At 57.5% G+C, this 25,192-nt stretch overlaps 2 protein-coding genes across 12 annotated transcripts in view; one reads left to right on the forward strand and one right to left on the reverse strand.

The window, feature by feature from the left end:
* Positions 1-19,524, forward strand: part of CUX2 (cut like homeobox 2) — a 62,873-nt gene extending 43,349 nt beyond the window's left edge. For 3 of the 10 annotated variants that reach the window (XM_088176009.1, XM_088176007.1, XM_088176008.1), the window contains exons 2-20: positions 2,156-2,234; positions 2,470-2,563; positions 6,891-7,034; positions 7,185-7,293; positions 8,088-8,164; positions 8,247-8,313; positions 9,052-9,100; positions 9,775-9,879; positions 10,383-10,574; positions 10,683-10,741; positions 10,848-11,095; positions 11,315-11,950; positions 12,869-12,970; positions 13,670-14,445; positions 14,883-15,042; positions 15,490-15,759; positions 15,991-16,179; positions 16,283-16,556; positions 16,976-19,524. In XM_088176009.1, the coding sequence (XP_088032135.1) occupies positions 2,482-2,563; positions 6,891-7,034; positions 7,185-7,293; positions 8,088-8,164; positions 8,247-8,313; positions 9,052-9,100; positions 9,775-9,879; positions 10,383-10,574; positions 10,683-10,741; positions 10,848-11,095; positions 11,315-11,950; positions 12,869-12,970; positions 13,670-14,445; positions 14,883-15,042; positions 15,490-15,759; positions 15,991-16,179; positions 16,283-16,556; positions 16,976-17,639 (4,203 nt within the window). In that variant the 5' untranslated portion in view covers positions 2,156-2,234; positions 2,470-2,481 and the 3' untranslated portion in view covers positions 17,640-19,524. Of the gene's footprint in view, positions 1-2,155; positions 2,564-6,890; positions 7,035-7,184; positions 7,294-8,087; positions 8,165-8,246; positions 8,314-9,051; positions 9,101-9,774; positions 9,880-10,379; positions 10,575-10,682; positions 10,742-10,847; positions 11,096-11,314; positions 11,951-12,868; positions 12,971-13,669; positions 14,446-14,882; positions 15,043-15,489; positions 15,760-15,990; positions 16,180-16,282; positions 16,557-16,975 lie in introns of those variants that run through there. The other 7 variants (XM_088176005.1, XM_088176006.1, XM_088176002.1 and 4 more) reach the window with 5 other exon arrangements.
* Positions 19,525-20,818: 1,294 nt separating this feature from the next.
* On the reverse strand, positions 20,819-24,103 carry PHETA1 (PH domain containing endocytic trafficking adaptor 1). 2 transcript variants are annotated; one of them, XM_088176189.1, is made up of 2 exons: positions 23,112-24,103; positions 20,819-22,701 (listed from the first exon to the last, which is right to left on the reverse strand). In XM_088176189.1, exon 2 carries the CDS (start codon positions 22,605-22,607, stop codon positions 21,840-21,842), a length of 768 nt encoding a protein of 255 aa, XP_088032315.1. In that variant the 5' UTR covers positions 22,608-22,701; positions 23,112-24,103; the 3' UTR covers positions 20,819-21,839. The 2 variants fall into 2 exon arrangements, with proteins under 2 accessions (XP_088032315.1, XP_014730336.1); XM_014874850.2 differs by having other exon boundaries at positions 20,819-22,618; positions 23,112-24,101.
* Between the last annotated feature and the right edge of the window lie 1,089 nt (positions 24,104-25,192).

Here is a 25,192-nt window from a genome sequence, read left to right on the forward strand (position 1 = left end):
AACGGCAGTGGCGCCATCCTGATCCCACTGAACCAGGGCGGCTTCCAGGGACACTCAGCTCCCCCGTTTTTAGCCATTTTCTCCTCTTTTTAGCATGTTTTCAGATGTTGCCTTCTTGGATGTGGATGCAGGGTTTGGTTCTGCTTCAAGAAAGTGAGCATTTAGGTGTTTTAATTATAGGACCTTGATTTTAGGGCTGGTGTGGGCTTTCCTCAGGTGTTTATTCAGCTCTGAGTGAGGAATTACAGCAGTGTCAGTGTTGGGTGAGCCATCCCTGAGCAGGACTCAGAACTGCTCCAGCAGGAATCTCCCCTGACATTTGAGTAAATTATCCCCCATCCAGAAAAGATCACTGGAAATGTTAAATATCTTTTTTTCTACTGACATTTCCCAGAAGTTTAGTGGGACTCTGGAAGAGCTCAGTGGGTGCCAGGCTCACCATGCTGCTGACATGGGCCAGAATGTGCTGGAACCCAGCACAGGGGATGCTGTGGGTTCCTTCCCACCCCACAGTGCTCAGACCTCCACAGGGATTGCTGAGGAGAGGGAAAAGCTCCCCTTGGAAAATGCTTTGTCTCTACCATGTGACAGGAGGAATGAAATGCAGTGCAAACAGCTTGGTCTGGAGTCTGGGCCAGCTCTTTGCCCCTGGCGTGGGTTTGGGGTGCACAGGGTGATGGAGAGGGAATGGAGAACATTTGGGCTGGATCTGGGCTCTGCACCCTTTGGTTGATGCTTCAGAGCAGCTGAAGGTCCAGGCATCCCCACGGCCCCAGGTCTGCTCCTGCTCCCCTCCTGTGCATTCCAAAGGGTTTGGGAGTGGGGAGGTCACACGGGGCTGATTCCACGAGCAGCCCAGCACTGCTGTGTCCCTACAAATCCCCCAGGGCTCACCCCACCAGCAGATCCAGCAGGCACAGCACTGTCCTGCTCCAGCACATGGGCACTGCTGGCTCCTGGCTGCCTCCTCCCTCCTTTCCCCTCTTCACTATTATTATTTTAAAGCACCCTGAAGCCAAGCATTTTTGCAGAACGCTGAAGAAAAGCCCCCAAATTCCTCCTCTGCTGGAACTGCGGTGCTGAGAAAGTAGGTTTGTGTACGAGCCGCTATAAAAAGCCCGGCTTATACAATTTTAACAATAGAAAAATGATCTTTGTGCTCCAGTGCCTGCGAGCTCTGGAGGAGAAGGCAGCTTGCTCAGGTGGCTGCTGGATTACAAATGAGCCGTTTGCTTTGGGTTGGAATGACAAGCGGTGGCAATCCGGGCTGGCAGGGTGAGCCAGGAGCTCTGCTGGCATGGAGGAGGGAAAAACGCTCTGGTGTGGGAGCTGCCACTGGACTGAGGCCCAAAGTTCAGGCTTTGTTTCATAATTAGCCCATCGGTGGCTTAAGAGCAATTTAATTGAATATTTCCCTGTCACAACAGTGTGTCTGCTGGGTGGGCACCTCTTCCTCCATCACCTGCTGGTGTGAGTGCCCAGTTTTGATGTTTTCCAGCTGGGAATGGGTGACTTCCATCCCTGATGCCTGTGTGTCCCTCTGGTGCCCCATCCCACCCGCTCTGGGTGGGGCTGGATGTGAGAGGTAACCAGAGGGGACCTGGTGGGCAGCAGCCCCTGCCCTGAGGTGTCATTGCCTTGAAAAATTAAAGAGAGTAAATGATTCATGCTCATAAATGTTGGATGGGAACACGCAGCAGATTAATGTTGTTGGGTTATTGGGATGTGGCTGGTGTGAGTGTCACCAGCACCCTGGTACCCCAACAACCAAGGGGGACAGGGACAGGAGGGACAGGGACAGGAGGGACAGGAGGACGTGTCCCAGTCCAGTTGTGAGCATCACCTCCAACCCCAGCACCGTCCTGGGAGGGTGGCTGGGGAAAGCTCCGGATCCGGCCCGGCAGGCAAAACAACGGGCAGGCTTCTTTATTTCTTATTTAAGCGCCGACATTAAATTATAATTTTCATTTACTCAGAGCACATCAATGATTTAGGGCGACGTGACATGGCAGCGGCACGAGGAGTTTAGCCACGGGCAGCGAGTGGAGCCGTGCTGGGGGGACCCGTGTGCCGCCTGTGGTGGCACCAATCCCTCTGGCTCACCCAATTCCTCCCTCCAAGCCCATCCCTGACCCCGTTATCCCTCTCCCCGCAGGTGATTGCACTTAGTAAGAGAAGCAAGGAGGCTGAGACGGCTTTCCTGAGCGTTTACAAGCAATTGCTCGAAGCTCCAGGTAAGCAGCGCGGTGGCGACCTGGCTGCCTAACGAGTCGTGTGCCGGTGCCCAGAGGAGCCAGCGAGGACCTCGGCACGGCTGGCACCGTCCCTGGCACGGCTGGCACCGTCCCTGGCACGGCTGGCACCGTCCCTGGCACGGCTGGCGTCGCCGACCGCGGCCGGCGCATGGTGCTCTGGAGATCCCAGCCGAAGAGAGGAGGGGAAGCAGCTTTTGCCATCGCTGTGTTTCAGCCCCTGAGCCAAATGCATCTTGACATTAGGAAAGGAATACATTTGCTCAGCCCGTGTAGTAACACTGCGGCTATTCCCACTTGTCTGTTTGATGGTAAGTTGACCGAATCGCAGCGCCAGACACGGGCACATCCTTCCTCTGTCACCCTGTGCCGTCCTGGGAGGGGGAAAATGAAGCACGGGGCAGCCCTGAGGTTTGTGTTGGCAGAGCTGGTCCTAGGGAGAGGTGAGGGGCTGGGAGCCCCCTCCTGCTGCTCCCCAATTTGGGGGGGTTCGTGTGCGCCAGGCACGGAGCGTCCCCCGGCACGTCGGGGACTGAGAGCTGCAAACGGCTGAAGATGCACGGAAAGGCTCCTGCAGGGCCACTAATTCATTTTCCAGACATTTAGGAATAACAAAATGTTTTAATGATTTCTTAGGGGAATTAGGGAGACATATTTTTGTCCTCATTAAATTTTCTCCTGTGCTACGAGAACCAAATGTCAGCTCGGTTTCCAGAACCCAGTTATCTTCCCTCCCCACCTCCCCGCGCTCACCCGCCGGCTTCTCCCGCCTGCACACGGGTGCACACCCCAAAACTGCTTCCCTGTGCTCTCTGCTTTCCACAGCATCATCTCTTGCTCCCCTCCTGCTCCCCAAATCCTCCCTCCTGTGGTTCATCCCCGTCTGTTCCATGTCCACATGTCTCTCGACAGGCGAACTCTTTGTGGAATACTTTCCAAGCGCCACATAAGTCCTGATTCGACATTTTTTGCTTTGAATGGCTGCTGTCAACACAAATCTCTGGCAGAGACTGTAACAGAGCCTGATTGCTCAGCAAGTATTTTGATAAGTGAGCTGGCTGTGTGTCTGTAATTACGGGAGAAAACCGTAAATCTTTTGGATATTGTTCACACAGATGTGGCGTGAAGGGAAGGGGGGGAAGCAGTAAAATGTGTTAAAAGCATAATTAATGTCATTGTTGTTGGGGATGATTTGATTTAAGGCTGACTTTGACTCGTGGAGGGATTCGTGGGGCGGTGGTGGATGCGTTTGAGCAGGTTGGGATGGGGTGACAGAGGAGAGGCCATCGTGGTGGAGAGGTGACAACACCATGGAGGTACCGTGAGTGTCCCATGGGTGCACCACGAGTGCCCTGTGCTCCTCCTGGAGCCAGGCAGCAGCACATGGAACATGGGCTGGGTGGAATGGTCCTGGCACTGGGATTAGATGGTGATCCCCAGGGATACAGGTGCTCCCTGGAGCTGTGTCTGCTCAGGAGAAGGCGAGGAGCACTCAGAACTGCCTTGTCCCTGTTAGTGAGCATCCAAAGGAGGGCATGGAGATGCTGAAGGGTCAGGAGGAGGAGGAGGAGCTATGTGAGGAGCAGCTGGGGGCACTTGGTTTGTTCAGCCTGGAGAAGAGGAGACTGAGGGGAGCCCTCATCCCAATCCAGAGCATCCTCACGAGGGGCAGTGCTGGGGCAGCACTGATCTCTGCTCCCTGTGAGCAGGGACAGGACCCAGGGAACGGCTGGAGCAGTGCCAGGGAGGTTTCACTTGGATCTCAGGGAAAGATTCTTCCCCAGAGGGTGCTGGGCACTGCCCAGGATCCCCAGGGAGTGCTCAAAGCTGCCAGAGCTCCAGGAGCGTTTGGACACCACTGCCAGGGGTGCACAGGGTGGGATTGTTGGGGTGTCTGTGCAGGGCCAGGGGTTGGACTCCTGGATCCTTGTGGTCCCTTCCAACTCAGGATATTTCGTGACTCTCTGATCCTAAAGGATGGCCAATGACGCCAGCTAGTGGTGGCACTCATACATGTATTTATTTATTTAATTAATACGTATAAACTGTATCTACAGTGGGTGAGGGTATGGAGTGACAGATCAGCGTGCCAGGACAGGGACAGAGTTTCACTGTGCCATTGGTGGGGGATGCTGCACCCAGAGCGTGCAGTGCCCTCAGCTCCTGTTTAGGCACACGTGTCCCTCATGTCACCTGTCACCCACCTGTGCTGCTGGCCAGTGTCAGGTCTAACCTGCCCCAGTGATCCATGGAGCCAGGGACTGCACCCCAATATGTCACATGTGGTGGCCGAGCCATCCCCACAGCCAGGGGTGGCATTTCCCAGTGGATGAGCAGTGGGGCATTACCTCAGTGTAGTTATTCCAGCTGGGAATTTGGCATCTGTGCTGCTCTGGCTGTTGCAAAGGTTTGCTCTTCCCTTCCCAAAGCTCTGCTCCCACCATTTCATGCCAGGCTGGCAGCTCCAAACAGGGAACAGCACATGGGGGCACCACCCCAGCTGTATCTCACCAGCAGGGCTGCAGCTCAGGGGGAGGAAAATGCTGATCTGAGGAAAATCCCTGGTGCTTTATCACTCAGACCCATTTTTTTCCCATGTTATTTCTCATCCTGGAGGCAGGAGGAGTTGCCAGTGTGGATGAGCAGGGCCTGTCCCAGTGTTTATCTCCATGGAGGCAGCTCACAGGCTGGCATGGAGCCTCCTGCCAACACCCCCAGGGCTGGGGAGAGCAGAGGGGACCCTGGCAGCCCCCAGAGTGCAGGGTTTAATTATCCATATCCTTATCTCCACTCATGTACTTACAGGGGTTATTAATGGCTGGTTGGGGCTGTGCTGCATCGCTGCCATCCCTCACCTTTGGGTGGGGAATCAGCCTGTGGGATGCTGAGCTGGGACATGCCAGGAGCTGAAGGATGCCATGAGCATCCCAGGAGGGTCCCAGCTGGAGCCTGTTTCAGTGCCAAAGCCAGCAGCAGCATTGAGCATCTGCCTCTGGATTCTCATGGCCAGAATCCTGGCACAAACTTCTTGTTCCATCCATTCATGGGATCTTTGTGATGTCCAGCAGAAGGGAGGGATAAGGTTCCCTGTGGAGGAGGACACTCCAGGAGCTTTTGGCCTGGCAGTCACTAATCCTGGGGGGAAGCTGCGTGGTGGCTGCTGTAGGGTGTGATGCTGTGGGGTGGCAGGGCAGCAGTGGGGCAGGCAGACCCCCAAATCCCATTTGGAGGAGCACATGTCTTGGCATTTCTTGTTTGCAAGGAGCATCCGTGTGGGCATGGATCAAATCTTGCATCTTTTGGGCAGGCTCTCCCCAAAGTCATCTAGTGCTGTGTTTGACCCTCAAATCCCATGGCATGGCCTCCTTCATCCCACACCACTTCCATCTCAGCCAGGGACTTGCTGAGCAGCAGAGCTGCTCTGTGTCCCGTTCTGAGTGGAGGCAGCCAGTTGTTGGAATTTTTTTCTATCACCATTATTATCTTTTATCCTTGGATGCCTGCCACACATCCGTGCTGTATGGTAGCATGCTCAACTCCATCCCACTTCCCTGTTTATCTAACTTTTTGACTCTGGAGAATTCAAATCTATTTTCTTTCCTCTTCTTTTCCACGAAAAAAACCTCAAAAAAAAAAAAAAAAAAAACAAAAAAAAAAAACAAACCAACCAAACAACCCCAAACCTATATTAACCTGGCTCGATAGGAGGCATTTTCTTGAACTTATTAAAAAATCCAGACTTGTAAATTAATTTGTTCATGTTGTACAATGGCAGTGCAGATGGACTCATTAGCATGCACACAACAAATAATTATAGATGAATTTTTAGCTGGCCTGCTTAATGGGCTTGCTGGGTTAATTATGTCAATGTATAATTACATCAGCCCTGGGAGACATAATGGCACACCCCGCTGAGCAGACACTAGCTAATGATGGTGTAATGCTGACAGAGGGAAGACGGACGGCTCCGGATGCACCTGCTTACCTCGGCACAAACCTCCATTGTCTGTGCCCAAACCAGCCCTGCCGGAGCCACCGGTGCCGTGGGTGCCACCGGCTCGTGCCAGGAGGTGATGCCCCCCGTGCCCCCTGCCTGTCCCTCCGTGCCTGGGGGCTGGCAGTGAGAGGCGGGATGCCAGGGATATTCCCATGGCAGCTGGAGTGGCAGGGTTCAGGATAATGCCCACGGCTCCTGGAATGGCAGGATTCAGGATGTCCCCACGGCTGTTAGAAAAGCAGGACTTGGGGGTGTCTCCATGGCACCCGGAATTGCAGGACTCAGGATATCCCCATGGCTCCTGGAATGGCAGGACTTAGGGGTGTCCCCACAGCTCCTGGAATGGCAGGTGTCCTCAAGGCACCTGGAATGGCACAATTCAGGATATCCCCACAACTCCTAGAAAGGCAGGACTTGGGAGTGTCCCCACAGCTCCTGGAATGGCAGGACTTGGCATGTTCCCATGGCTCCTGGAATGGCAGGACTCAGGATATCCACAGGGCTCCTAGAAAGGCAGGACCTGGCGTGTCCCCCTAGCTTTGGGAAAGGCAGGACCCGGGGTGTCCCCACGGCACGGGCAGGTGGCAGAGGGCCCGTGTAGGGCCATCCCTGCTGCTCACAGCCCACCCCACATCCCGCAGACCCCGCTCCTGTACTGGAGGCTGCCCGGAGCCTGGAGGATCGGCTGCAGCAGCTCCAGCGCCTCGAGCCCGAGCCGCCGCCGCCGCCGCTGAAGGATCTCAGCCGGCCCTGGAAGAAGCACACGGAGCTCGGCAGCACCAAAGGTACCGCCCCGCTGGGGAAAAGTGGCGGCCGTGCCCGGCGGGGCTCCCTGTGAGCATCCCTGGAATGCAGGGTGTGTCCCCGGGCCAGGAGCTGTCCCCTGGCCACCGCTGCTGTCGCCTCCGCAGCCGTGTGACTGTGTCCCCCCGCAGAGCGCAGGGAGGGGACATCGCCGGCAGCAGAGCCCCCGCACCCCGGCCTCGACGGCAAAGCGCCGAGCGCGGACACCTCGCTGCACAGAAATGAGGCAGACAAGCAGAAGTACGTGAGTGCCGCCAATTGGGGTGGGTTTGGGGCGCTGTGAGGACGCGTGGCTCTGTCCCCGCTCCTGTCTGTTCATCCCCGTTCTCCTTCCCTTGGCTGTCTGGTTGGAGGCAATCACACCCTGCTCAGAAAGCTGACGCCGTCTCAGACTCTCCCAGTGTCCGTCTGTCTGTCCATCCCCGGTCCCAGGTGGTTTTGGGGAAGCGGCAGGCACAGGCACAGCCGGGACAGGTCCTTCCTGTTGTCCCTTTGTCCGATGTGCCTGGCACGTGGCTTGGCTCGGACTAATGGATTGAATCCAGGGCGCTGATGAACCTCATTAGATGACCTTTTAATTTGGAGGCTCCCGGCCTTCTCGGTGCCTTCATTGTTATTCCTTAACACGCTGCACCGGGAAACAAATGAAGAATCTTTAAACCCTAAATTGCAGATCTCTGCGAGTAAGTTCCTGGCAAGTGCAGGCTATAAATAATGCAGAATAACTTTTCCCTGATTGCTTCCCCCTCCTCCAGTTAATTACAAGTGGGGGTGGGCTGCCATACCCCCCTCAAAAGGGTTTCAGCCTCAGGGGTCAGGGACTGTTTTCAACCTAAAATGGATTTTTTTACACTTGAGGCAATAAACTCCTTAACACTGGGGGGCAACATGGCCTGGTATCCACTGAAGGGTCTTTCCTGACTCCAGTGAGTGATGGGCAGAAGAGGGGACGCTATGAGGGGTCTCTGTGTGATTTTGGGGGGCTGTGGGGTTGGCACGGCCCCTGGTACATCCCTGGTGCCCGTCTCTCACAGGGGCCTGCAGGAAGCTCAGGTCACCTTGGCCGCTCGGCTGGGGGAGGCAGAGGAGAAGATCAAAGTGCTCCACGCAGGTAGTGGGGCTGGGACAGGGGCTGCTGACCCTGGAGGGCCAAGCCCCCGCCCCACAGCTCACCCTCCTCTTCATCTTGCCAGCGCTGAAGGCCACCCAGACGGAGCTGCTGGAGCTGCGCTGTAAATACGACGAGGAAGCAGCATCCAAGTAAGTTCCCAGCAGGGCTGGGCTGTGCTCACAGCTGAGCTGAGCCGCTTTTGGCAGCACTGGGACATCTCTGTGGTGCTGCTTGAGGAGCTGAGATCCTTCAAGCCACTGCAGGAACATGCTGAAGTCTTGGTGTCACCAAAACTGTGGGAAAACCAGAAATTCTCCAACAACATCTTTTAAGTGTTGGAGAAGCAAGGCATTATTTTATTCTGGCCAGGATGTGGAACAGAAATTATTTCATCCACGCATGCCTGGGTTGTGCAGAGAAAAATCATTCAATCACACGTGGTTCTTCACCAGACCTTTCACATGTTTATATATAAAAGCCTCACAGAAATTCACGTTCATTGGTTTCAGCTAACACAATTCTTAGTATTCGATCTCCTGTTAATCACTTCGCCTTCGATGCTAATTAGGTCATCATCCTTTGGTTGTCTTACTGATCTTTTCCCAGACCAGGTGTCTCCGACCCACCAGGGGGAAATGTTTGTTAATGTTTGCTTATCTCCTGTTTATCTCCTGGCTACTCCCAACTCTTCCCCTGTGAATAGAGTCTTTTGAAGAGGAACTTCAATTCCCCTCCCCCTGGGCAAAGGCGAACAAGCCTCTCTGACTAAAGTTACAAAAAGTTTTTGAGAGTTGTATAATTTCCACCAGTGGGGTCTTTGTCCTTAAGCCTCCTGCCCGTGTTCTGGGCTGTGTCTGTGCCTCCACACCTCTTGTTTTCTGTCACAGGGCAGACGAAGTCGCCATGATCATGACCAACCTTGAAAAAGCCAACCAGGTGAGCCAGGAGCTGGTGAGGTTGGCCCTGCAGAGCCCGGGGTGCTGCGTGCACCCCGAGTATCTGTGTGGCCTGGATGTCTGTCCCCAAAACTGATAAGGGCTTGATAGGCACCAGGATTGGGCGCAAAGGAGAGCTCAGGTTTCCTCCCCTCAGTGGGACCTCCTGCCCATGTGTGGGGTCAAGGGTGTGTTTGGAATTCTGCCAGGCTCCATTTGGCTGCTGGGAGCTGGCACTTGTCACCTCCGGCCTCTCACGGGTGTTTTAGGGCACAACCCACACTGTTCCTGTGTTAGATTCCAGTGTAATCCTTCTTGGTCCTGTCCATTCCTCTTAATTAGTTTTATTTAATTCTGAAAATGTGGGTACAAATAAATGCATGTGGATAATAAAAGAGGTCTTTACTGTATAAATAAAACCATCCTTTTTGGGGAAAAAAAAAAGGTATCCTGGAGATGGTCTGCAGCCAGTGCCCAAGGATTGGGATCAGGAACCGTTTCAGGACATGGGGACTTTAAATATGTGGGGGATCTTAAATACCTGGGCTGGGCTTATAATGCTGGAGGCTGGAATGGGATGCTGAGGAGAGGCACAGCCTGGGGCAGATCCTGGACTGTGTGTGGGGTGGGATGAGCTGCAGTGCCTGGTCCGATTGCTGTTCTGTTCTCTTGCAGCGGGCGGAGGCGGCGCAGAGGGAAGTGGAGAGTCTGCGAGAGCAGCTGGCAGCTGTCAACAGCTCCCTGCGCCTGGCCTGCTGCTCCCCGACGGGCAGCACGGGGGTGAGGGCATCCTTTGGGGCCACCAGCATCCTTCGGGGCCAGGAGCACCCCTGGGGGCAAGGAACAGCCCTGGGGCCAGGAGCACCCCACTGCAGCTGGCAGCATCCGTCACAGCCAGGAGCATCCCATTGCACTTGGGAGCACCCCACTGATGCAGGAGCACCTTTTTTGTGTTTGGGTGCACCCACCATGTTGGGTTGCTCCAAAATTCCCAGCCCAAAATTCCCAAGGAGTGTTTCCAGCCTGAGGTGGTGGTGCTGGCTGTTCCCTTCAGACTCCCATGGAGAAGGGGACATGGAACCCCACAGCACCAAGATGCACCTGGGAGATCTTTAAGGGCAGAAGGAAGGTCTGTCCCTCCCGGGCTCTGTCACCAGGGTCCCCAATGCACCAGGCTGAGCCCTGGACTCGCCTGCTTGCTATGGGGACATGTCCAGTGGGAAGGGTGGCCCTTGTCCCCGTGTTGGGTGGCCGGGAGCTGACAGTGTCCCCTCTCCCAGCAGGACAAAGTGAACTATTCCATGTGCTCAGGGTCGAGGTTGGAGGCAGCTCTGGCTGCCAAGGACCGGGAGATCCTGCGGCTCCTGAAGGACGTCCAGCACCTCCAGAGCTCTCTGCAGGAGCTGGAGGAGTCCTCTGCCAACCAGATTGCCGAGCTGGAGGGACAGCTGGCCGCCAAGAACGAGGCCATCGAGGTGCGCTCGCGGGGGCTGGGGGCGTGCTGGGGCTGGGGGACACAGATCCGGCCGTGCTGGGAGTCCAGCAGGATCTGGCTGCAAGGACTCCCCTCCTCTTCTCCACAGAAGCTGGAGGAGAAGCTGCAGGCGCAGGCAGACTACGAGGAGATCAAAACAGAGCTCAGGTATGGCTTGAGCGGCACCCATGGCTGCCCTGCCGGTATCCTGGCACCTGTGGGAGCCGTGACACGCGGCCACAGCCACCGTGTCACCCCCTTGTCTCCCTCCCAGCATCCTGAAGGCGATGAAGGTGGCCTCTGCTGGCTGCAGCCTCCCCCAGGCAAGTGCTGTGGCACGTCCCGAGGCGCTGGCCGGGCTGTGCCAGCCCTGCCGACGGTGCCTCCGCTGCCTGTCCCCATCTCGGCTTGGCTCCTTGCAGAGCATCTCGAAGGCAGAGGAGGCCCTGCTGCTGGGGAAGGAGGCTTTCTACCCCTCCCAGAAGTACCTGCTGGAGAAGCCCAGCCTGCTGGCCAGCACTGGTAGGGATCCTGGATTCTGTGGCATCCCGTTGGGAATACCCACGGGAATGTGGGTGGCAGGGACAGATCCTGCCCTGGCTGTGGTGGGGTGGGGGAAGGACAGAGAGTGGGATGTCACCTGGGGAAACTGAGGCAGGAGCTGTTTGGCTGCAGGGCTGTGCTAGAGCTGTGGCCAGGGGGGCTCTAGTGTGTGTCTCCCTCTCTCTGCTTCATCTCTAGAGGAGGATCACTCCGAAGACGAGTCGGGGAAGGATTCACTGGGCATGGAGCAGCCGTACCCATCCCCCCACCACGCCCCTGCTGACGACCCCGCCTCCCCCACTCCCCTCCCGCCACTGCCTGGCCCCGGCATGGCCCCCGATGGTCCCCGGACTTTTTCTCTGTCCCCCTTCCCGGGGGGCGAGCGGCTTTCAGGGGATCCCAAAGCCCCCCACCTCCCCCTGCCCAGCTACAAGAGCGAGAGCAGCAGCGGGGGACCTCCCTTCTCCTCCTCCTTCTTCGGGGCCAAAAGCAGCACCGTGCACCCCATCCCCGTGCCGGCCACCACGGCCACCAGCCCCCCTGGCGAGCCCTCGGAGGGCAGCGCTGGCAGCTCCGCCGAGGAGGAGCAGCTGGACACGGCCGAAATCGCCTTCCAGGTGAAGGAGCAGCTGCTGAAGCACAACATCGGGCAGAGGGTCTTCGGGCACTACGTGCTGGGGCTGTCACAGGGCTCTGTCAGCGAGATCCTGGCACGGCCCAAGCCCTGGCACAAGCTGACAGTGAAGGGCAAGGAGCCGTTCATCAAGATGAAGCAGTTCCTCTCCGACGAGCAGAACGTGCTGGCCCTGAGGACTATCCAGGTGCGCCAGAGAGGTGAGTGGTTGGGGTGGCCCTGGCCAGCGGGTCCCGTCCTGGAATGCTGCAGAATCCCCTCCCAAGTGCACCCCAGTTCACCCAGGCAGCACCCTGGGGTGCCCCATGCCGTGGCAGCAGGGCTCACCAGACTGTGACACTGGTCCCACCAGTGGCACTCCGTGATTTTCCCTCATGGGATGGAGCTGGCTGCAGGGTGGGATGAGCCCTGGCAAACGGCAGCAATTAACAGCAACCCATGGCTGTGGAAGCTGCATCCCCGGACGTGCTTTACTCATTTATTCTGACAAGTGCCATTTAATTATTCATTAGGCTGTTCTGTGCTGTATGAATCAATGTGCTCAGGAATATTTCATTAAAATAATGAAGTTTTAGAGCTGCAGAACCTTGGTGCGGTGTTGGCACCACCATGGGATGGTGACTCCCATCTCTGGGGACAGTGGCTGCTGGTGACATCTCAGCAGTGGCAGCTGGTCACTCGAGTCCCTGTGGTGGCACCAGGACTGGACAGTGCACACCCACAATCCACACACCTGCTGGTTTCAGCCTGAAGGGCTCTGATTTATCCCCTGGATCTGATTGATCCATCATTAACACTTCTGCACGGCCAGGAGGGCACAGTGCCAGGGACGGGGACATGGTCCCTGTGCTTGTGTCTCTGCTCTCGGTGGGGAGAGGGTGCCCTTGGTTGGGATGAGCAGAGTGGTGGGAGATGCTGTGCCAGAGGCAGGAGCTGGCAGCCAGGGCTACCAGGGCTCCCTGTGCTCTGGTAGCGACTAATCAGGAGTGACATTTGTCTTCAAACCAGCATCCCTAAAAATAACCGAACATGAGGAGCAGTAAACACTTCCTGACATACAAGTGGAGCTTGTAAAACCAGTGCTGGTGGCAAAGCTGTTATCCTGCCTCTTTGATCAGGTAGCATCACGCCGCGGATCAGGACACCGGAGACCGGCTCCGACGACGCCATCAAAAGCATCCTGGAGCAGGCAAAAAAGGAGATTGAGTCGCAGAAAGGAGGTGGGTGCTGCCATGGGGGTGGCTCCAGGGGTGGCCAAGTCCCTGCTCTGCCCCATGGCAGCAGCACCCGAAGGGGTGCCAGTGGCTGGGTGCTGTGGCTGCTGTGGCTGTAGGTGCCATCCCAAAAATGAGCTTTTTTTGGGGGGGGGGGGGGGGGGGGGGGTGTTTCACCCACTGACATGGAGAATTTTAGGGCATGTTGGAAAGAAATACCAACATGTGTGGGATGGAAGAGTCCCTATGCAGAGTTCAGATCTGGGCTTTCAGAAACTTTGGATGCACTCTTTTCCTCCCGCCTGCCCCAAACCAGATGATTAAATGAGTATTCAGGATCCATCTGGCACGAGGAATCATTAAAGCAGCTGCTCTCGCAGTCAATTACAAGAAATGAAATACATTAAAACAGGTAGTCTGCTGAGAAAGCAGAATCCTGGAGAATTAAATTAGATGGGAACGGTGGAAAAACAGGCAGGGAAAACAAACATGTTTGTCTATCGCATTGTTGGTAATGGGATTTATTTTGCAATCATCAAAAAAGAAGTTGGCTTTGAGATGGGCTGCTGAAGCTTTTGCTTTGTGGGTGCTGCTGGTCCAAACCAGATGGGGATAAACCACTTTTCTCCCACACTTTGATTTGCGGCCACGCAGTAAACGACACGTGCTGCTCCTCGGGGCTGCCCTCACCCCTTTTCTCTGCAGGGGAGCCCAAAACGCCGTCGGCATCGCAGGCAGTGGCCAACGGGGCGGGCGGCAGCAGCTCGGAGGATGCCATCAAGAGCATCCTGGAGCAGGCGCGGCGGGAGATGCAGGCGCAGCAGCAGGCGCTGCTGGACATGGAGTCGGGGGCCAGCGGGCGCGGGGGGGATGTGGCACCCGCCGAGCGCTCCACGCTGGCCACCGTCAGCCAGAACATCGCCCCTGCCTACGTCAAGCAGGAGGAGGGCAGCGGGGCCAGCCCCGGCCCGCCACAGACGCCCCTGGCCGTGCTCTCCCCCGCCGCCTTCGTCCAGAGCATCATCCGGAAGGTGAAGTCGGAGATCGGCGATGCCGGCTCCTACTTCGACCAGCACTGGGCGTCGGAGCGGAGCCTGCTGAGCCGGCCCTACACCTCCGTGTCGCCTTCGCTGTCCTCCTCCTCCTCGAGCTACTCCAGCATGGCCAATGGCCGGGGCTGGCCGCGGGGCGAGCCCGGCGAGGGCGGCACCAACGAGGACGAGCTGCAGGCGGCGGACGAGGAGCCCCAGCGGCTGTCGGAGATGAAGGCGGAGGGAGCGGGCGCGGAGCCGGCGGCCGGTGGGCGTCTGTCCTACTACCCCACGTACGTGCCACGGACCCTGAAGCCAACGGTGCCACCGCTGACGCCAGAGCAGTACGAGATGTACATGTACAGGGAGGTGGACACGCTGGAGCTGACCCGGCAGGTCAAGGAGAAGTTGGCCAAGAACGGCATCTGCCAGAGGATCTTCGGAGAGAAGGTACCAGCCTGGAGAAGGAGGGTCTGGTGTCTCCTCTGCTTCATGACTCAGAGCCTGGGGTTTATTGGTGGCCTTCACCAGCTCCTTCCTTTTCCCTGGTCTGTTTCCCCTCGGAGGATTCTGAGTCCTCAGGGTCTGACCCAACCCCAGTCTCCCAGTGGCCGCTAATTTGTGGGTGGCACTTCCCACCAAGAATGCCCAGTCCCCTGAGCAGAGCCCTTTGGGCACCAGCCTCCCACCCCACTGGGTATCCCAGGGGGACCCACAATCAGCACCCATGGCAGGGGACAGAGGGTCCAGACATTCTGTGGGGCAGTGGGTGGCAGTGGGTGGCATCCTGCTCCCCCTCCCCTGACACGGGGGTGGAGGGCAGGCATCTTCCCAGCCCCGGGGGAGTGCACCCCACCTTCAGTGGGTGACCCCTGCGTGGTGCCCAGGTGCTGGGACTGTCCCAGGGCAGTGTGAGTGACATGCTGTCACGGCCCAAACCGTGGAGCAAGCTGACACAGAAGGGTCGGGAGCCTTTCATCCGCATGCAGCTCTGGCTGACAGACCAGCTGGGCCAAGGGATCAACCAGCAGCCCACACCCTCCCAGGGTAAGTGACATCACTGTCCCCATGTACCATCAGTGTCCCCACCACTTCTGTGTCCATCCCCTGCATTCCAGTGAGTTTGTCCTGCTCCCACGCCAGCACTGGGAAGAGCTGTCCCTTCCAACTCCAACACCAACACCCAGATCCTGGGAAGCCCTTTCATCCCCATTCCCCTTCATTTTAAGCAAAGATAAAAGGAAAGCCACATAAAAAATCTTGGGCTTTGTGCCTGACATACAGCAGTAACTGAATTTTTTTGTATTATATTGGTGGCATTTTTTTATCTTTAATTATTACACCACCTCCTGCTTCGCTGTAGCCACTGGAGAAGCTCAGCTGATAGCCGTCTTCTCCAGAGGGCAAAGCCACAGGCATCCCCCAAATGCCCCTGCTGCTCCTGCCGGGTCCCTGCACTGTCCCCTCCCGCTGACCCCTCTGTGTGTCACACAGCCAGCCCAGTGGAACCCCAGCCGTCCCCCTCGCCGCCCCCCAGCCCTGCTGAGCACGAGAAGGGCTGCCAGGAGCCTCTCACCCTGGCCTTGGAGAGCAGCAAGGAAAACCAGCAGCCCGAGAGCCGCTCGACGCCTGCACTGGGTGGGAAGACGTATCCCAACAGCCAGGGGCCCATGGGCATCCAGGAGATCGTCGCCATGTCCCCCGAGCTGGACACCTACTCCATCACCAAGAAGGTCAAGGAGGTCTTGACAGACAACAATTTAGGTGTGCACCCTCTCTTTGCCCAGGTTTTTGGGAACTGCTGGTGAGACTGCAGGGATCCAGCACCCCAATTCCTGTAGATGCAACCCCCTCCCAGATGTTTTTCTGTGGGTGCTCATGGGAATTCCAGGAGGATGCTGGCTGGGAAATGGGGTGCACCTGCTCTGCAGGGGGACTGCAGCACCCATCCCACTGCTCCACCTCCTCTAACCACCTCTGCTTCTCCTCCGCCAGGCCAGCGGCTGTTTGGGGAGAGCATCCTGGGCCTGACGCAGGGCTCGGTGTCCGATCTCCTCTCCAGGCCCAAGCCGTGGCACAAGCTGAGCCTGAAGGGGAGGGAGCCCTTCGTCCGCATGCAGCTCTGGCTCAACGACCCCCACAACGTGGAGAAGCTGCGCGACATGAAGAAGCTGGAGAAGAAGGGTGAGGGACGGGGTGACACGGCCCCGCTGGGTGAGGGGTGCTGGTCAAGGGGGTGTCCCGGGCTGGGGGGTGAGTGGTGCCAGCTGGGTGTCCTCTCCTGCAGCCTACCTGAAGCGCCGGTACGGGCTGATGAGCGCCGGCTCGGACAGCGAGTCCCCCAGCGCCCGCTCCGAGTGCGCCAGCCCCAGCGCGCCGCCGCAGGACCTCAGCCTGCTCCAGATCAAAAAGCCACGGGTGGTGCTGGCGCCAGAGGAGAAGGAAGCCCTGAAGAAAGCCTACCAGCTGGAGCCATACCCCTCCCAGCAGACCATCGAGCTGCTCTCCTTCCAGCTCAACCTCAAGACCAACACTGTCATCAATTGGTTCCACAACTACAGGTACGGGCGCTCCCGGGCTTTGGGGGTCTGATGGTGCAGTGCCATGGAGGAGGTGTCACTGTTCCCTTTCCAGCCTTCCCCATCACTCTTCCCTAGATGGGAGGTGCAGACCCACAGGAGGTCCCCAGGTGCACCCTAGGCTGGTGCGTGGTGTTGGCTACCTTGACCAAGTCATGTGGAGCATATAAAGAGGTTTCCATGCTCACACCCACTTGCTGACCCCAGAGCGAGAGCTCTGCAGAGTGGGGGGAATGCCTTATGGAGGCTGCTGGAGCACGGGATCCATCCCCGGGGCAGCACAGCTTCCATCCCTAGGTGCTATTGTAGCGGACAATTTGTCCACTGCCTGGAGACGTGTGATGGCCACGGCACGGGGCAGCGGGTGGCTATTGCCACCCATCCGTGGTTGTGCCCCGCAGGTCACGGATGCGCCGAGAGATGCTGGTGGAGGGCGCACAGGACAACGACACGGACCCGGAGCAGAGCGGCGGGACAGCCATCCCCGGGCGCCGGGCCCCCCACAGCCCCGACTCGGACACCGAGGATCACAAACCCGTGTTGGTGGGGGGCGAGCCCCCCTGCGCCGCTGTGCCCGTGAAGGTGAAGGAGGAGCAGGGGGATCCTGGCGGCTGGAGCCGCCGGCGGGACTCGCGCAGCCCGGCCGGAGCGGCCGAAGGGACCGGACCTCCCCAGGAGGAGCGGGGGGCAGCCCCCCACGCCGCCGCCCCCAGCGCCGGCAGCCTCCCGCGGCGGGGAGGCCGCGCCGGTGCCACGGCTGGGGGACCTCCCCCGCCACCACCGCCGCATCCCGACAGCTCCCAGTCCTCCGCGGGCTCGTCCCGTTGCAGCTTGGTGGTCTCCCCAACATCACCCTCGGCAGCTTCCTCGCCCGGCCTCACCGGCTCAGCCTCACCAGGACCATCCTCTGCCGGGCCGGTGTCGCCGGCGCTTCCACCGGCTCCCGGCCCCCGGCTCAGCACCAGCGTCCAGCGGCGCCACGAGAAGATGGCCAACCTCAACAACATCATCCACCGCCTGGAGCGGGCTGCCAACCGTGAGGAGGCCCTCGAGTGGGAGTTCTGAGCCCCCCACCGCCCTAAATATATATATACACCCCCACACATACATATATATATATTTTGATAAATGCAGTGTGCACCGAGAGGTGACGAGTGGCCGGCGCCACGGAAGAGGAATGCCCGTGGAAAAGAGGGGACCGCCCTCTATGGAGCCGCCCCACCCCTCTGGCTTTGTTTTAAATGTGAAAAACTGGGAACAATTTTAGAAAAGAAAAACAAAAAAACAAAAAAATATTTATAGACCTCTTTTAGATATTTTAATAAAAGGATACTTTGGAATTTATTAACAGCTTAAGCTGCTTTGATATTAAAGATAGCTATAAAATCAAGATGATGTAGCAGTTGTGTCATTAAATGTACACTGAAGTCTTGTAGTTTGCCACTGGATGAGATTAAAAACAAATAAACGAAAAAACCAAACAAAAACAAACCAACCCACAGAAAAGACTTTTTGAGCAAAGCCATCAAGAAGCACTATGAGACTGACCAAATTTAAGAAACTTTTGCAGTTTCCACCCCTGTCTGTAAGACACTGCATCGCTTCTGCCCCAGCCAGAGACTGCGTCCTAGTCCCTGAAGACTCTAAAGCCCCCGACGCCATCGAGTATGTATTTAGTTCTGGTGGTTTATGTTTTTGGAAGCCTTTGTAACACAGAATGTCCCGTGCGGTTGTATATGTTGTAGAAATGTCTGCAATAGCCTTCTGGAACAAGATGTAGCATGGTCCCAACGCCGTCCCTCGCGCTTCCTGCGGCCGGTGGCAGCTCCCATCCGGCTCCTGCCAGCTCCCAAGGAAAGAGAAAAAATAAGGCAAAAGCAAAGAAAGCAACCTGAGCTTAGGATTTTGGGAGTGGGATGGGAAAATGTGCCTGGGTGTGATGCTTGAGGATGGTACCATGGACATCCATGGCATCCCGGTTCCATTTGGGGAAGAAAAAGATGGAGGCTCCGAGCTTTGGCCGTGGGGCAGCAGTGCTTGAGGTGAGCACCCAAAAATCGTGAGCCACACACTGGCAGGGTAAGCCCTGCTCGGGGCTGCTCCAGCATCACAGCCAGCTCTTGGGGCTGAAGCACTTTTTTAGGGAGAGCACCTGGGCAGAAGGAGCATCCCCTTCCCGCAGCCATGTCCCCAGGTGGTGGATGTCAGTGAAGCCAAGATGAACTCTGGGATGTCACATCAGGCTCCTGCCTGAATTGGCCAAGCTCAGCCCTGATTCGGCCAAAGCACCCCTGAGCTTTGGCTTTCCAGGGCTGATCCTGTGCAGACACAGGAGCTCAGTGGTGGCACCATCCTGGTGTTGTCTCTGTCACCTTCCTGACCCCACCACCTCCAGCCGGCCTTTGCTAACAAAATGCCTTTAAACAACGTGTTATGTCCCACACTGGGCTGCTCTGCCCTGTCCCCTGCCCACAGGGCATCAGCCATCGCCCACCAACGCCCTGCCAGGCTCCCAGGCAATGCATTGACTGATTTTCCACTGTAGACGTTTTTATCAGAATAGAAGGTATTTTTATACTCGGGTGGTAGTGGATGAGCAATGCTGAGTGAGGGCACGGCTCTCCTTGCCTTCCTCCCGTGCCCTGGCGAGCCCCAGGGTGCCCATGGCTGCTCTGCCACTGTGCTGTGGAAGGTGGAGGTGTGACCACTGACTGCCTGCTCCGTTGTGTGCTAGAGGGAGCTTTAGTGGAACGGGATTTGAGGAAGCACTTAGGATAGTCCTGAGCACGGCAATCCTGTTGTATGAAAGCCAGCGGGACACACCGGTCATGTTTTTGTTAGGCTCATGTTCTGTACTTCAAAAGTTTCTATGAGATCGATGAACTTTGTTTAACAATTTTGAAAGGAACAAGTTCTGTAAAGAGCCACTAAATACAGAATTTGGATACAACTCTGGCCTTGGGGTGTGTTTTGTCCACAGGTGATGGAATGGGAACTCCTCTTGCTTGGTGCCTGGTGTTGGCACCCTCGGAAGTCACAGCTTTGCTTTGGGATGGTGGCAAGAGCTGTCATTATCCCAGTGACTGGTGGATAAAAAAAAGAGGGTTTTAAATGGGGTTAGTCCAGCCCAGGGTGTGATCTACCCCGTGAAATTCCTGTGCTCATCCCTGCTGCAGGTTTGTTCCTGCCCCTGGGGTAGCTCAGCATCCTCCAGCATGAGTTTCAGCTTGGTTTATCATAAAATCATCGTTTCCTGGAATGGTTTGGGTCAGAAGAAACCATAAGGATCATCTTATTCCAACCCCCTACCATGGGTAGGGACCCCTTCCACTAGACCAGGTTGCCCAAAGCCCTGTCCAGCCTGGCACTGCCCATGGTACCGTGCTCCAGCACGGCTCTTATTCAGAGCCCACCATCGCCGGGCGAGTCAGCAGCTTCTGACACGAGGCAGGGCTGTTTGTGTCTGATGAATTAATAAATCCATATGTTGCATATCTGTTTAAGCTTGTTTGTCAGCTAACATGTTGAGAAAGACTTATTTTTGATGGATATCTGAACGTCTGGAGAAGCTGGGCCAGCTGCCATGGAAACCAGAATCTTCCCCTGCGGCGAAGGACGGAGCTGTGTGAACCATCTGGGTGCTGCGGGTGCAGCTGCACCCTGGCTGCCCTTGGCACAGCTCCAAATGCCAAATTCCACAGGGAGATGCCATGCCTGGCCAGGAGCAGGCTCCAGGCTCTGCAGGGCTCTGTGAGCAGGCGACCCTGGCTGGCTTTGTGCCTCAGTTTCCCCAAGAAGTGATTGCCCAATCTCTGCCAGATTTCGTGTTAAAGAGAACCTGGAGACATTTATGCAGCTGAGATGTGTGGGCAGGCACGTGCTGGCCACTTTCCCAAGGGCAGAGTCTCTGGTGCCTGTGAAGCACCAACACTGTCCCCGTGACAAGGGGACAGATATTTTGTCCTGATTAAGATCCATCTTTTCCATGGGACCACCCTGGTACTGGGTGTCCTGATGTTCCCAGGGTGACCCCGTCCCATCTCACCCCATCCCTGCTGGCAGATATGGGGCTCCAGGGCACTGCAAGGCCCTGGCATTGGCCATGTCCCCTTCAGGTGACACAGCCCCTGACCATCCCCAGACACATGGTGGGGACAGGAGGAGGACTAAAATAAAGCGTTAATTCCCACCTGGAACCCCCTCCCCCGCCCCCGGGGCTTAGAGGCACAAACAAAAACCATGAATTGGAGGAAAGTTCTAAAACAACTTTTATTGTAGAAAAGTCTTGTACCTGTCCCAAGGGAGCAAAGGGAGCTGGAGTTACCCAGCCCTAAGCCAGGGCACCCTGACTGCTCCCACCTGCTCCAGTGTGGGTCACCCCACCTGCTGCTGGGGCAGCAGCTTGAGTATCTGTTGTGGAAATAAGAGAGAAATGCAGGCATGAGACTCCAGCTTTGCTCTGGTTTGGCACATGAATCATTCCTCACGCTCTGCTGCTGACACACTCGTTCCCACTTGCCACCATGAGCGATGCTTCCCCTTAGTGAGCTGGCATGGGGATGATGTGCTGTCCCAAAATATCCACCAGCAAGGCAGTGGCTGCAGCTGCTGAATTCCCCCAGGGTCTGACCCCCCCATATTCACCATCCAGGCTGCAGGCAGCAATTGCTCCCTGTGTAATGAATGCCCAGGGCTGGGTGTCACCAGCGCCCCGGAGCAAGGGGAGCTGCTGCTGTTGTTAAGGAAGGGCTGCACTCACTGATATTTTAATTTCAAACCACATCCTGCTGGAGCAGAGGGATCTGGCAGAGCTCAGCCGACCTCAGCCTTGTGCTGGGCTGGGAGGGGAAGTCAGCAACAGGCTCTCCATTGTGGAACACCCACACGGGCACTCAGGCTGGTGAGATACCACCAAAAATCCTCCTCCAAAAGTTGTCAATGTGTGATCCCACTGCAAGAGCAGTGGCAGAGGCAGTGGTCGATTTCCAGGAGGCCTCAGCCAGTGACTGGTTTGTAGATTGTGGAGCACCCCACACCCACATGGGGGCATGGCTGGAGGGCATCCCTGTGGTGCCCATTTCACCATCACAGAGCAGCACTGGTGTCCCTTGGTGCCGAGCCCTCGTTGGCACCACCAGCAAGTGTCAATCACCACCACAGCCAGCTCTGCACACCCCAGGGTGAGGAGGGGACAGGGCCAGCACCAAGGATGACCACCTCCACCTCGCCCCAGCTCCTGGAAGGTTCCCAGGGCTCAGCCACCGCTTAGGGCCGGGGGCCACGCTGCCTCTGCTGCCAGTCCTGCCGCAGCTGTGCCACCTCCCGGCTGTACTGCTCGTGGAGCCGGCAGAAGGTGGACGGGCCGTGTGCCACGGCCGCTGCCTCGCCGCTCGACACCCGCCTGCGGGGCGGCAGCGGCGGAGGCCGCGGGCTCCCCTCCTCATCGTGCCTAGCACAGCCAGAGGTGTCGGGCAGCCGGTCCGCCCCCAGCACGTTGTTCCACACCGCACAGCCGTTCTCCTTCGGCAGGATGGCGGGCAGAGCCGGCAGCCGCTCCCGGGACTCCTCCAGCCCCGACGGCTTCGGCTTCCAGAGGCCGGGAGGCTCCCGGGAGCCCGCACACGCTCCGGCCAGCCCCTGGCTCATCTCCTGCAGCTGCTTCTCCAGCTCCCGCACCACCAGCCGCATGTAGTCAAAGCTGGCTCGGGACAGCGACTTCACCCACGACTCCATGGCCGCCTGGTTCTCCGCAGCCAGCACGTAGGTGCGGGACTTGGTGCCGCCAAAGCGGATGGCGAAGGCGTAATTCTCGGCTGCATCGCAGAGCTCCACATTGCATCCCTCCAGCACGATGACACCCACAGGCTCCCGGCTGTCCCTCTCCTCGAAGTAGAAGAGCATGTTGCCCTTGAGCACGAACCAGCGGCGGTGATAGGCCGTGTGCCGCTCCCCGCGCTTGTAGAGGAAGCCGGCGTTGTCGGCCGGGGAGTCGCAGGTGGCATAGAAGGCCAGGCTCCGCTCGTTCAGCTTCATGGCTCCGCGCCCTGCGGGGACAGAGGGTGCTCAGCGCTGCGCCTTAACTGCATGGAAACGAACCATCGGCTTTTTGTTCTTGCTGGCAGCAGCCCTGGCGCCCAGGAAATGGAGCTGATGAATAAACAACCTCGGGATAGTTGGGATAAGCCCGCTCCCAAACAAGGTGCTGAGTCTGGCGGATGCCGGGTGGGCTGTGGCTCCCCAGGGCTCATCGGGGATGAGGTTCCCCCCTCCCCCCCCAGCAGAATGTTTTCCCACGGAGGAGCACCAGGTAGGGCTTGTCCCGGTGCCTCACGTCACCTGGCACAGGTGACCTCCCCTCCGGCGCCGTGTTTTCCGTGTCGCGCCGCTCCTCCCCAAGACACGCAGAGAGGGTTTTGGCCGGCGCGATGGCTCTGGCCGCCGCTCCAGAGAGCCGTGGCCATGAACCCTGTGACAAGACCACCACTGCTCTTGTCCCCCAATCGCTGGTGGCCTCGCCGTGCCAGGCTTTCCACCCACCTGGACTCTACCTCCGGTCTGCGGCAGTCACCAGCATCAGCGACACGGGCGCGGCCGTGGTGGCCGTGAGAGCGCTGGATGCGGGGTCGGATGGTGCGAGGGGGCTTCGGGGCAGCGCTCCCGCACGGTCACCTTTGTCCTCGGCTCCCACCGCCCCGGCCCGGCCCGGCCCCGCGGGCGGAGCGCTGCTCCCGCCCGCCTCCGCCACCGCCCATCCCCTCGGCCGCGGCCGGGAGAGAGGGAGGAGCTGGAAAAGCGCTCCGGAGCTCGGCCCCGGGACCGGGAACTCCTGGATCGGCCCAAAACCAGCGGCAGGTCACGGCTCCGGGTACCGGCAGTGAGGACCAGGCAGCACCGGGGAGAGCGAGGGGGAATGGAGGAGAGATGGGGGCACGTATTGGAGGGTGCAGAGGATATGAACATCCCGGGATGAATGTATGGATTGTGTATGTACACAGGGATGTGCACGTGTGTGGGAAACTCAGGAGTTTCTGCACAACGTTGCATTTTTGATCACATTTTGGAGGCAAAGAACTGGGATTCTTGGAGCATCTGGCAGGGAACGGGCAGAGGTTGGTGGATGAGATGGATGACACAAGCCCCACAAGGAGGGTCGGTGGCAGGACATGGACTGGTCCTGTGTGGGTGAGGGATGCTGCAGGGGACCAGGCTGCAAATCCTGTCTGCTCTCCTGACCTTCCAGCCATATCCTTGGGCCACAGCCAAGCGTGGGGTGTCTCAGTGCAGAGGAACAGAAGAAGCTGAATGGGGACAAGCCTTCAGTCTGACTTCTGTTCTTGGTTGGCCTTCCAGGCTTACAGGACCACCTTGGCAGTGTTGCTGTCCTCACCACGTCCCAGTAGATACCGGAGTCAAGGATTTGCTCTCCTTATCACTGTCCCTTTCCTCCAGTTTCTTCATCCCCCTGCTCTGCTCCACAGCCATGTGTACATTTTAGCAATCGGCATTGGCAACAATTTTGCAGCTCCCCATCTCGGAAATCCCGCTGTTGCTGACCTCTGCCACAGGTTGTAGTCCACTCCCCACCTATAGATGCCCCCATTTCCCTGCACAGCTGCTCAGGATTTTGCAATTTTCTGCTTGTGTCAGAGGTTTTCACTTCACCGAGGGTTTTCCCTGTCACCTGCAGACTTTCACTTTCAGGCTATAAAAATGGATTCAAACCAGCAATAAAACCATCTGGGTTTATCTTCCCTCCTGAGCACAGAAGCTTGTTCAAGGTCGCTGCTGGGAAGTCTCAGGACTCTGCACCACTTATCTCCCTGCCTTGCTGAGAGATGCCTTTTCACAAGGCAAGATTAGAACAGGAAGGGCCGTGGGGAGAAGCAATATCTTTATTAGAGCAGCTAGGGTAATTGGAAAAAGGCATCAGTGCTCCCAGCTCTGCTTTCCTTTCCTGGGACTCCAAAGCCACGTTTTCATTTTGCAGAGGTTGTTCTTCCTCCACAGCTGCTCTGGAAAATCACCATGATTCCTCAAAAACACTGACAAAATTCCCTTGTGGATTTTTGCTTCCCATTGGGTCTCTCTTGGGACAGTCCAGTCGCGAGTTGTTGCACAAGCTCCAGGACTTCCCCTTCTGAGTAGCTCTAGATTTTCCCTGTTGTCCCCCAGCATCTCCCCAGCAAGGAGCCCAGACTCCGTGCCTCAGTTTCCCCTGAGAAGTTTTGGTGGGAAAGATGGGAAAATGAACTCCCGTGTTGAGCTTGCCCAGCAGCAGGGGAAAGGGAGAAGAAAAAGGTCTGAAAGGAGGCGGGGGGGTGTGCCAGGAGCATTTCTGGATGTGGGATGACCTTGGCCTCCTCTTCCTGCTGCTCCCATGACCGGTGACTTGATGTGATTACACAGCGGCGGGTGCTGGCCGGCTCAGCGAGGTGAGCGGGAGCTCTGAGTCACCCCCAGTGCCGGGAATTTTGGGGTGCTGGAGTACCGGGGGGTCTCGGATACTCAGCGCTGTGCGGGTCCCTGGCCGGCACAGGGAGGAGAGCTGCGAGTCTCCACAGCGACCGGCAGAGAATCATCCCCCAAGAACCCAAATGGATCCCAGGCTGTGCCTTGGA

Source organism: Sturnus vulgaris, chromosome 19 (genome assembly GCF_052056855.1).
Source record: "Sturnus vulgaris isolate bStuVul1 chromosome 19, bStuVul1.hap1, whole genome shotgun sequence".
NCBI classification, from domain to species: domain Eukaryota; kingdom Metazoa; phylum Chordata; class Aves; order Passeriformes; family Sturnidae; genus Sturnus; species Sturnus vulgaris.